Source organism: Uranotaenia lowii, chromosome 3 (assembly GCF_029784155.1).
Source record: "Uranotaenia lowii strain MFRU-FL chromosome 3, ASM2978415v1, whole genome shotgun sequence".
Lineage (NCBI taxonomy): Eukaryota > Metazoa > Arthropoda > Insecta > Diptera > Culicidae > Uranotaenia > Uranotaenia lowii.
Window position 1 is genome coordinate 144,231,722 of NC_073693.1, and position 12,933 is coordinate 144,244,654.

At 36.3% G+C, this 12,933-nt stretch overlaps 1 protein-coding gene across 1 annotated transcript; it reads left to right on the plus strand.

Moving 5' to 3' along the window:
• Window positions 1-4,075: 4,075 nt before the first annotated feature.
• Window positions 4,076-5,676, plus strand: LOC129757702 (probable cytochrome P450 6d4). The gene has a single exon (XM_055754990.1). The coding sequence runs from the start codon at window positions 4,079-4,081 to the stop codon at window positions 5,618-5,620; it is 1,542 nt and encodes a 513-aa protein (XP_055610965.1). The 5' UTR covers window positions 4,076-4,078; the 3' UTR covers window positions 5,621-5,676.
• The last annotated feature ends 7,257 nt before the right edge of the window (window positions 5,677-12,933 follow it).

The window sequence follows — 12,933 nt, forward strand, 5'->3', positions numbered from 1 at the left end:
CAATTTGTCTTAAATTCATTCATAAACTCATACAATATGAATCAAAAAATCGTAGTAACAAATGAGAAAGCATCGAAAAAGGTACAAAAACATTAAAGCATATGTGAAACTAACTGTTGAATAAAATAATGGACACCGCTTAGATTCTGTTGATGAATAAAGTCCTTGACTCAATTTTCCCTAAATACTCGCAATTTAAGAAAAAAAAATCTTGTAACTTTCGAGAATGCATCATAAAGTGCACAGAAATAACTGAACCATGTGAAAAACTAATTGTTGAACAGAAAGATGTACACTGCTGAACGTTAAGCTGAAGAAAAAAACCTGGATCACCCCCTTTTCCCCTAAATTTGAAAAATATTTTGTTGAATTGATTATTGATATTGGTTTAAACATGATGAGGCTCTTCTCATCGATTCGACAATAATATTCAAATTCACTCGTTTGTTACAATTTTTTCTCGAAGAAATTATATGAATTTAGGGGAAATTGGGGTGGTTGTGACTCTTCTCGTCAACTTCACCATAGCGGTGTACATCATTTGATTCAGCAATAAGTTTTGCACTCGATTCAATGTTTTTTGTATCAGTTAAATTAAATTCTCGTTTGTAACAATGTATTTTTCAAAGAAATTTAATGAATTTAGGGGAAATCGGGGTGATTGAGGCTCTTCTCGTCAACTGAACGCTGAGCGGTGTACATCATTCGATTCAGCAATAAGTTTTACACCTGTTTCAATCATTTTTGTGCATTTTATGATACATTGTCATTTGTTATAATGATTTTTTCCACATATCGCGGCCATTCTCGTAAGCTGAGCACTAAGCGGTGTACACCACTCGATTCAGCGACAAATTTTACACTAAATCACTTGGTTTTTGCATTTGGTATGTGAATCGCTCGATTGTTACAGTGAAATTTATGCATAAATTTCAAAAAGCTAGGGGAGGTTGGGGATATTTAGCCATTTATATTCATTCTAGTACAAAAAAGTGACGCGATTAGCTAGAATATGAATAAATCTACCAAAACTGATCATTCACGATGAAAAACTGTTGGATTACACTTTGTTTGACTGCATTTCTTTGAAAAAAAATCTTAAATTTAGGGGAAAAGAGGCAAAATGAGCCACTTGTCGTAGTAAAAACAAAAATTGGAGTACACCATTCGATTCAGCTGACATTTTTACATAAATAAGTATGGTTTGTATGACTTTTTGGTTGCAAGGTAGATGGCTACAATCGGAATTATAACTTTGCACCCAAAAAAAACTGGGGAAATCGGGCAAAATGAGACGTTAAGAGTCATTTTATCAGAAAGCGGTGTAGACCATTCGATTCCTCGTATTTTTTAGCATAAAAAATGATAGTTTTCCAAAATTTAGAATAGGTTAGGCGATCGTCACAGAAATGTAGGTACCTTTTTTTGATCAAAAATCCCCACTGTGCATTGGTGGGCCTGGTCTAAGTGATTTATTTTTTGAAAATAAGTCCTATGAGTTAGTACTATTTTTTCAAAAAGCTTTTAAAAATATGGGACTTGTGATATAGCTCAGATGGAAATTCAGTTGCCTCCTTAGCTGATGTCCGTGAGTTCGAGCTCAATAGTTAACGTCGAACATAGTTAATCCAGCAAAGTTTTTCAATGGCTGATGTGCCAACTGCATCGTTGATAAAAGTCGCGAGTGACACAGTGATGTAGAAACGACCATAATCTAAACAAAAAAAAATATTTCGAACGCTTCATTTAGAAGAAATACAATTTTAATCATTTAAATGAGCAAGCTTATTCTTTTGAACCACAATCATAACCATTTTAAGCAAGAGTGAAAATGTATTTAATATTCTGAAATAAAAGTAAAAAAATAGTATTACGGTTCAAATTAGGTTTATTTTCTACTCTTGTAAACTCGATTCAAATTTAAGATTTTAGTTAGAACCTTTGATTTTGAAGAATCTGCAATATGCGTAAATAATGTTAAATAAAATTTCCAGATGAATTTTTACCTGAGGATAAAAAACAAGTTCAAAAGTTAACATTTATTGTTCTGTGTTTGATAATTTAAAACCTGTGATTAAAGTTAAAAAATTCAATAAAATTTAAAATTTTCTTTCGATTTAAATTTAAATTCAATAAATTCAGTCAATTCAAGTGCTTTATAAAATTCTAATATTGATATTTTAATATTGATTATCTTATATATAAAAATGGAGGCGTTTTCTTTGTAACACCATCACGTATAAACGGTCGGTCGGAATGAAGTAAAATTTGGTATCCGAGGATTTTTCGGGTCAGAGATGGTTTGTGTTTCTGTATTCAAGAATCTCTCTGATATTGATTCACATTTTTCAATTCATGATTCATGAAGTATTCTTATGGTTTAGATCCAAATCTTAAAAATTTGAATATTCAAACTGATCCAAACTTAAAATCAAGTTCAATAAATTAAATACTAACTAGATATTTTTCCGCAAAGTTTCCGGGTTGAGTCAACCCAGGCAATTTTATCTTAAAATCTTGCGAAATAAGGGCATATTGTTACAAAATTTCCCTTAAAAATCCGGCCAATATGCAGGCAAATTCCGGAATTATTCCATTTAAATCAAAATGAAAAACACGTGGAAAACTGTTTTTATTTTCTCCAAACACATAAGCCGATTCAGAATCATATTTACGGCTACCAAAAAATGTTTCATGTTCGTTTTTACATTTTTTTTTGGAAATAACGCAAGATACATAATTCTAAGGACTCAACTGAAATTTTCATTTTATTTAACAAATATAGTGAGAAAATCTGGTCAAAATCCGGACAATCTGATAAGCTTAGTCTAACTTTATTGGGACTCAACTACAATCAACAAGTGAGAAATTTTTTGAAAAACTGTTGTAGAATTGTGGTCCTGGAATGAGATTTCGAGGTTTTGGAGTTGAGATTGTTACACTATTGTTACTCTTGAATCATTTTAGTTTTTCATCAAAATTTAATTAGAAATGTCAAGTTGTATGTATTGTATGTTCACTTGGTATTTTTGGACGTTGATGGGGGGGGGGGGGGGGGTTTAACCCCCAAACCCCCCCCCCCGTTCCTACGGCCATGAATTGTTATGATGAATTGATACAAATAAAGAAATATTCAAAAAAAACGTTTTCAAAATAATGCGAACTCATCTGGTGCTGCCGCTTTGCAATGGATAGGAATCTAACGATAAGAAGTATAATGATGAGTTGAGGCAAACCAAATCATGTTTATCAAATCCATGAAACTTAGTGTTTTGCGCTTAACGTACCTATATGAAAAAATAAATATGTTTGCGCACGCAAAACAAAGACGCGCATCACGGGCGTTGGAAGGAAACATTTCGTCTTCAACTTTTTATGGCTTACAATATCAAGCAGTGAACTTTTATTCCAATTGTTATGTCCATGATTAGAACAACGTCACATGAATGTACATGAATGAAGTATTCAGAAAAAAACAAAACTTAATTGTCATCATTCCATTCAATTTTGGTATGCGATCCCCAAGTATGTGAGATGTATTTTTATATTTCTTTTAGCGCCGTGACTCTTGGAGAAAAAGTTTTTTCGGACACACCTTTGCAAAGGTTAGTTGAGGTCAATATTCAGCTGTATGGAGAATAAAATATCGAACCATTGTTTTCGGGGATTGATCGAAAGATAACTGAATTTATTTTTTAGAGCAAAACGTTATTTCGGTGTTCTTACCAAAACAGTGTTTTAACAAGAAGTGAGTTTTTTGACTACCCACAAAACTCATAGAAATATATTGTTTTTCCAATTAATTTTATGATAATGAATATCAAAATGAAATGTTTTCAATTTGCGTCGGTGTTATGCTATGCTACAGAAGCTTTGTTTTCAAACTCTTTGGGTATTTTGGCTTCCCCATTTTTATCTGATTACGGTCAGGTTGCGTTTAATGATAAGGGAATCAAACAATAAAAAACTGTTTTGGCGACGCGACGCTTGGTTAATCTGTCACGGAGGTTGATCTTCCAGTCAAAAGTCGATGCATTTGCCAATGTGGGACTCAGTCATTGCTTTGAAGACCTGCAAAATGTTTTGGTTGGTCGCGTTTTTATTCGCCGTTACGGTGATATTTGTCGCTCAGAAAATTTGGTTTACCCACTGGAGCCGCCAAGGGATAGCACAATTCGCGCCAAAATTTTTATTCGGTGATATCGGAGAGGTTTTTCAGCAACGTCTGAATATTGGCATGGTGTATGCTAAGCTGTACGAAAAATCCAAACATCTGCCGATATGTGGCGTTTACTTTTCGTTCAGAAGATTTTTGATGATCAATGATCCGGATCTGGTGAAGGATGTGTTAGTTCGAAATTTCAGCCACTTTTATGATCGGGGAATGCGAGTGGACGAATCGATGGACCCATTGGGAGGTCACTTGTTTGCGCTCTCTGGTGAAAAATGGAAACATCTACGCACGAAATTGGGACCAGCGTTCACGTCGGGAAAACTAAAAGGCATGTTTCCAACCTTGCTCAAAATCGGTGAAGTGATGTTGGATCATGTTGGCAGAAATGGCAGTGGAATGATAGATGTACGCGAGTTATCAGCACGCTACTCTACTGATATTATAGCTTCCGTTGGATTCGGAATAGAAACAGATTCCATCAACAATGAGGATGAAATTTTCCGTAGGATGGGAAGTAAATTTTTTGCTCTAACTCTGAAGAATATGTTCCGTTTGGGATCGTTCTTTTTCTTTCCTAAGTTGCTAACGACACTTCGTATGAAACATGTGGACCAAGAAGTTGAAGACTTCATTTTCAACCTTGTTCAAGGAACGATGGAATATCGGGAATCTAATGGAATCGTTCGTAAGGATATGATGCAGTTGTTGCTTCAGCTGCGAAATACTGGAGCTGTTGCTGAAGACGATCGATGGGATGTTGGAGTTTCGAAAAATTCGAAAACACTATCTCTACCAGAAATATCTGCTCAAGCTTTCGTTTTCTTCATCGCTGCCTACGAAACTTCATCCACAGCTATGGCATTTTGTCTTTACGAAGTGGCGAAGAATAAAACCATTCAACGAAAAGTTCAAGAAGAGCTTGATGAAATCCTCAGTATCAACCAAGGAAAATTTGACTACGAAAGCGTCGTTAAAATGCAATATCTGGACAAATGTATCAAAGAGACTATGAGGAAGTATCCAAGCCCACCATTTTTGAATCGAGAGTGTACCAAGGACTATCGAATTCCAGGAACAAATACAATTATTAAAAAAGGAACAATTGTGATCATTTCTACGTTGGGTTTGCAGCGAGATGATCAATTCTATCCCAATCCCGAAGAGTTCATCCCTGAGAGATTTGACCACTTTGAAGACAGCAATTCAAAGGTACCTTACTATCCGTTTGGCGATGGACCCAGAATCTGCATTGGGATGCGCCTGGGACAGTTGCAGGTTAAGCTGGGCTTGGCACTGCTACTAAGCCGATTCAATTTAGCGCTTGTAGATGAATCTCAAAGAACCGGTGAATTGAAACTGTCTCCCAAATCTATATTGTTGACCCCGGTCGATGGAATCAATCTTAAGTTGCAAGAAAGAAATTTAAATGACTGTCGAAAGCTTTGAAATGATGCACTCTCAAAGAAAAAAAGACAGATTTTTCAATTATCTGAAGAGATACCGATAGGAATTGAATTTTAAGAACAAGCAAATGAACTTTCTAGGTCCATATTGTCAATAAAATATGCTGGTATAATTTTAAAAAGTGTTCAATATTTTTCAAACATATTTTCAATCATGCTTTTCCGTGCCATTTTTCTGAAATGCAATGGAATTTGAAATCCTAATGATGACAAAAATTCTGGTGCCTAACCTACCTACCTACCCCAAGGGTCCAGCGCCGATTGGCCGACGCATAGGCCTGCGATAAAAGATCTCCACTGCTGGCGATCCTGAGCCAGCGTCTTCACTCGCTACCTGCCAAGGTTCTCGTCAACTGTGCGACGCCGCCACGAGCTTCTGGGCCTGCCTCTTCTTCGATGCCCGGCTGGATTCCAGTCAAGCGCCTCTCTGTAAATCTCGTTTTCATCCCTTCGCAGCGTGTGCCCAATCCATCTCCACTTACGTTCCCGAATCTCGATTTCTAGCGATTTTTGATGACACCGGCGATGAAGTTCAACGTTTGAGATCCAATTGCCAGGCCACCAAGCACGGATGATGTTAGGTAGGTAGTAATTCACAAAAACATTCACCAAGTTTCACACCCGTACAACAATATGGATTTGACGTTTGAGTTGGAGATTCGGATTTTAGTTCGTAGAGAGAATTGGCGTGAACGCCAGATGTTTCGGAGACTCGCAAATGTAAATCGGGCTTTCTGGTCCGGGTTTCGATGTCTTTCTTGGTATCACCATCAGGCGTAATCTGGCTACCAAGAAACTGGAAGCACTCCACTTTCTCAACCTGTTGTCCAGCTACCACATAGTTGGAACAATTTTCTGTGTTGATTCTGTGTTGATTCTGTGTTGACATTGTTTTTGAGACCTGCTGCCTTGGAACTTTCGGTGAGGTCGTCGAGTTTGCTCTGCATGTCTTGTTGTGTTTTGGCGAGCCAAAACAATATCGTCTGCCAGGTCAAGGTCGTTCAGTTGCTCCATGGTTGAAGGATTCCACGGCAATCCTCGGTTTTGTCTACAGTCAATCGATCCAGTCAAGATCTCATTCATTACGATGAGAAAAAGCAGCGGTGACAAAATACATCCCTGTCTCACTCCAGCAGTTACCGGGATTGGTTCGGACAAGACACCGTCGTACAAGACCTTGCACGAAAATGCCTTGTACTGTGCTTCGATGGGATAATCTAGTTTCTCTGGAACTCCTCGTCGCCTTTGAGCCGCCCAGATGTTATCATGGTTAAGTCGGCCGAATGCTTTTTCGAAATCAACGAACACCAGCAGAATAGAGTCCTGGAATCCGTTGATTTGTTCCAGTATGATTTGTAGCGTTGTGATGTAGTCCACACATGATTGTCCGGATCGGAAAACAGCTTGTTGCGTTCGGAGTGTAAATAGCGTCGATTTTCTCCTGGATCCTGTTCAGGATCACTTTGCAGAGTACTTTGAGGGTTGTACAGATCAACGTTATGCCTCGCCTTCCAGGTCTCCTTTCTTCGGGACCTTTACGGGGATACCCTGCATCCAGTCGGCCGGGAATGTTGCAGTATCCCAGATGTCAGCGAAAAGACGGTGCAACATTTGTGCTGATAGGGCAGGGTCGGCTTTCAACATTTCAGCAGGGATGCAATCGATGCTTTGTTGGATTTCATGTTTTTGATAGCCGCTTCTTTTTCAGCCAGCGAGGGCATTCCGAGTTGACGCCATTTATGCGACTCACTGTTGGCGCTTCGAGCTGCGGGTTCTGTTGGCCATTGCTATTCGTAGCTCGGAAGAGTTGTTCGAAATGCTCAGTCCATCGTTTGAGCTGATCTGTTCGATCTATCAACAGCTAACCTGTTCGGTCTTTCAGCGGCATTCTTGCATTAGTCCTTGCACCATTAAGGTAGCGAATGTCATAAAGTAATCGGATATCTTCATAGGCGGCGGCTCTTTCTCCCTCGTCGGCTAGGGAGTTCGAGTAAATTGTCTCGTCTACAAGCTCGTTTAACTGCCTTTTCCAGCTTCACATTGGCTGACCCGGTAGGCATTCCTGCGCAATTTCGAATTTGGCCTTTCTCCGATCATCGATCATCCTTCAAGTTTCATCCGACATCCATTCACTTCTTCTTCCACAAACTTTACCGAGAGTACCATGGCTCGTCGTGATAAAGGCATTCTTGATTCAACACCACCACTTTCTTCGACTGATACGCGCAAATCTCAGTCGTTCCGAGTTTAACTTGTTATGTTATGTTATTTAATCTTGGTTTCAATCATTACGTCAATGTGCAGTTTGGCACTGATGTTTTCCATGTCTCGCACGCAGGACTAAAATCACAACAAAGAAACCACAGAACGAAGCTTTCCTTGCACGAATGCACACGAGCGATCGTTGCCCGACGGACCGAGTGAACATTGCCTGGCGCCTCGCACCCTTCTCTCGCTCTTTTCCCGTTCCCTTGGATCTACCTCCAAGGTTGTTAACTGTTTTTCGAAAAAGTCTGGAAGATTTTGCAAAAATGTCTGGAAATGTCTGGATAGCTTTCTTTGGAAAGTGATGACCTTTTTTTTGGTCTTCAGATCTCAATGTTGCAATTGCCCCGGGCCCCCCGGCTCAGGGGGGCCCAGCGAGGGAAAAAAGTTTTAACATTACTTTAATCATCCTACAATCATACAACAAATTCATGAAAAGAAATCAAAACTAGAAAATCGGAATGAAAACTTGAAATATACGAACTAAAGAGCCCCCGTGAAATAATATCTAGATTAGTTTTCGTCTTAAAAAAGTTAGGTGCCCCCCTAGAGTAAGCAGTGGAGGAGCTCTTCAACATTTTGCGAGCTGAGAACATCAAAATCTTCTGGACAAACCCGAATTCGAAAAAAAAAATGAAGAAGAATATGAGGCAAAACACCTCAAATTTTCATTTTTTATCGAAACATAGCAGTTACGATATTCTGTACAGAACGGGTAAAATAAAGAATAAACGTTAAGTTTCCAAGTTATGGTTTACTGCACTTAAATTGCAACTAATTTTGCTTTATGATAAACATTTCAGAATTTTACCCGGGCAGTATCCGGGTTAATACCGCATATTATAATAACTTTTCACCTTTCAAACCCTTTTCCTTCCCTAATTTTGAAAGTAAAATATTTAACAAAAAACTGTAGTTGCTTAAATTGGACTAATCGACAGTACAGGGTTTCTTTATTGAATTTCTATCCCAATTGCTGTCTTAGACTTGAAATTTGTATTGGAAAATTTTCAACTGATTAACCAAAAATTTATTACTACTGATTGAAGTCCTGAATTCAGTATGTCATTTTCCAAATGATCATTCTCAAATTGTCATAAAAAACGATCTGATAGTTGAGTTTCGAGTATCATTGAGAGATTTTCTGAATATGAATATTTCTATGATCTTAGGGGCTGTTCACTAATTGCGTAAGCATATAGCGGGGGGTGGGGGGTTTCCAAAAATCTGACTTAAAAAATGTTACATTGATAATTCGTCACAGCCATATGAAAATATATTCTAAGCTTTTTTTTAGTCTCACAACCTATTTTTATGTTATGTTATTTATCTTTGAATTTCTTTGAATAAATAAATAAAAATTGCTGGTTCTTTTAAAATTTTAAGAAAACCAATTCAAACCAACATGCCACCAAAAATACTAAATCACGTTACCAAAAAAAGATTGTCGCTTATCGGTTTTCATCATAACAATCTTTTTAATTGAGAAATTTATAGAAACAAGAAGGATTGTGTCGGGGGGACTGAGATAAAGAGAGAAGATCGATCAATGATGATTAAATTGTGATAATTTGTATCAAATTGTGCGGGAAAATGAGTAAATATTAGTTAAAACGAGAGAAACCAGTGCTCAGAGAGCAGGAAAAAAAGTGCTAATTGTTGCAAATTATATGAAGCAGTTGTTTAATTTTGATCATTACCATTCTAAATGCAAAGAGTTTCATCTAGCTAATCGATAAAACATTACTACGAAACTCATCAAACTTAGTTAGTAATCGCATGCAGAGTAAATGCTCCAACAAAGAACTCCAATATTCGACAGGTTCCCCAAGTTGTCCCAAGACTTTCACATGCCTTGCAATCCCACGATTTCAATCCATCATATTTCTTAAATGACTTCATTAAAAAATCTTTAAATATCAATATGAAGCGCTTTAAATAATGAATTTCTAGACATTTTTTTCAGTGATAGACACTACTCTAAACCTTCTTGAACTTTATCGCTTACTGCTGAAATGAATCTGAGCTTTTAGGTTAGTTGACAACGTTATTGTCATTGAACATTTTTGAAATTTTTTTTTTTCAGATTTTCATGATTTTCAGGTCAAAACATAAGAATTTTGATGGTACCTTGTGCTAACCTGATCTTGTACTCTTTTTTCAATCGGAATTTAGATTTAATATTGTTTATTCGATTGTGGACATTTAGAATAACAGTTTGATAAAAAAAAGAATCATATTCAAAAACATTTTATGAAAAGATTTTTTTTGTGTTTCAAAGACATAGAATTGAAATTCTCATTTGGTGCAATTTCTGCTTTTGTTTTGATTGTAACTTTGTATCTCTCTTTTTTTAAATTTAATTCATATTTTGTTTCTCAAAACTTGATTTGAAATTATCAAAATTGAGCTTGCAAGGTTTAAGTGCTTAGTGAAATCTCCGAGTGCGAGTGTGATAGAATTAGCTTGAAATGCATTCGTTGGAAATGGTGTTATTTACGTGAAAGAAGAAGCAAGGTGGTTGAGGCTAAATCATGACAAATGGGTGTCAGGATAAAAGGGAACCTCGAAAAATAAGAAAAGGCGCATTTAGTGAAAATGTTCACCTCTTCTCATAAAAATTTAAGTCTTGGTAAAATGTGAAGAAAAGTTGTGAGATGTAAGCCATCGTGAAAAATAAGTGCATTAAGGTTCTTCATTTCAAAATGAATGAAATTGCAAAGAAATAGTAAAAAAAGAAGGGAAAAGTGCATACGAAAGTGCTTATTCGTGGAAGAAAGTAGAATTCAAGAAGAAAAAATGTTTGATTTGCAACAAAGATTAGGTAAGGAGTAGTGAAGTGAAAAGCAATAGCTCGTTTGCTGGGGAAATCTGAAGAGTTGGAAAAGGTGGCTCAGTGAGGGTAAATTGGTTGAAGTTTTACTCTTGGCAAAGATTAAAGGGTTGTGACGAATACGAACTCAAATTATCAGCAGATTGGTAAGATGTATTTTTTCATAGAAATTTGAAATCCTCAGGAGATTGGTAAGATGTGTTTTTACTGAAATAAAATAAATAGGAATGTTCAATCAATTGCCAGCTGGCCAGGTATATACACGGATGCCGGAATACCTGTAGTAAATGCGTAACATTTAAATTGTTTTACATTTTGAACTGGCTGTGTACTTGATTGATATATTCTACCAATTTATACAGACACATACACATAAAACATTCACTCCACAACAGTTCAAACGAAGCCATGGGGTCCGGGTATGGGGTACGAGGCATTGGAAATCTATTGAAATTGTCGTCTAAAAAATGCGTGTAACCCCATACTTTGGCAAAACTGCGGTGAATCCGTGCACCCATGGTGGATAACCAACATGCATGCATGCAAAACTTGATTTGAAATTATAATCTAGATTTGAAACACTGAGTTTTGGTTCTGAATAAAACGTGATTTAAAGTGTTGAATTCTTAATCTCTTATTTTATCTGTATCTCTGTGGAATGTGGATTTATTTATTTTTTAAAATTTGTTTTCTTGTTTCAAATCTTCATGATACTTCCTAATTGTCACTAGGTAAATATTTCTCGAATAAGCACAAACCAAACGATCAATGATATGAAAATCATTTAAAATATCTATCCGGTCATTTTTTTAAATTTGAGAATTTTAGCTGGTGATAAGGGATTAAAAAAACGAAAATTAAATTTTGTATTTTGCAGCTTAAATCAGAGTTTTCATTTCCAAGAAATTTCTAAACTCTTTCGCAATGTTTGCACGTGATTGATTAATAATTTTTATTTGAAGATACCAGAAACTATTTTCTACGCAGACAATTTGAAGATAGTATACTGAACGCATCTCCAGTTTTTACACGTCTAAAAGGTCTTGTATTTTCTGGGTTGGCTTTTGAAAAAAAAAAAATAAATTATAGGGGCCCCACGAGAAAAATTGCCCCGGGTCCCCCGATGGCTTAATCCGGCCCTGTTGCAGATAGCCACGAATCGTTTGTTCCTGCCACTATTATTATAGTTACGTGTTTGGTCTGACTCTCAATTTTACATACGTCTTCAAACCGTTTGCCATTATCAATAGATATCAAACACTTCTTTATTTATAAATTTTAATTCCCTACTATTTCTTGTCATATATATTATAAACATTTTGAATTTTCGTGGTTTCTTAGAACATTTTATGTCCTGGAATTGTCTGGAAGATAAGTTAAAAGTCTGGAAGTCTGGAAACCTGCAAAAATGTCTGGTGGAAGTTCAATAGTCTGGAAGATCCAGAAAAAATCTGGAAGGTTGACATCACTGTCTATCACTTGTAGAAAGGGGCTGTTCACTAATTACGTAAGCACATAGGGGGGGAGGGGGTGGTAGGGTTTCATATTTGCTTACGATCTCTTACTAGGGGGGTAGGGGTGGTTTCCAAAAATCTTACGTAAGAAATGTTACATTAAAAATTCATCACAGCCACAGCGAAACGAAACCATATTACTTAGGTTTTTTTTACTCACTACCTATTTGTTGGTTAATTTTGATGTTATGTTATTTATCTTTTAATGTCTTTGAATTAGTAAATAAAAAATGCAGTTTCTATAAAATTTATAGAGAACCAATTTAAACCAACATACCATCAAAAACACTAACTCACATTATATAAAAAAGATCGTCGCTTTTCGCCTTCCATCATAAAAATCGTTTTAATTGAGAAAAAAATAGGAAAATGGCGCATTGTGACACCACGATTTGAATCCATCATATTTCGAAAATAACTTCATCCAGAAAAGATCTTTAAAAATCAATATAAGGCGCTTTAAATAATGAATTTCTAGACAGTTTTTTTTCAGTGATAGACACTACCAACTCTAAATTTTACAAATTATTCACCAAAAAAATCCTAAAACTTTATCGCTTACCGCTGAATGAGTCCGAGCTTTTAGGTTAGTTCACAACGTGATTGTCGTTAATCTTTTTTGCCCCAATTCTAGTAGTATAGAATGATTTTTTTTTTAAAGATTTTCATGATTTGCACCAAAAA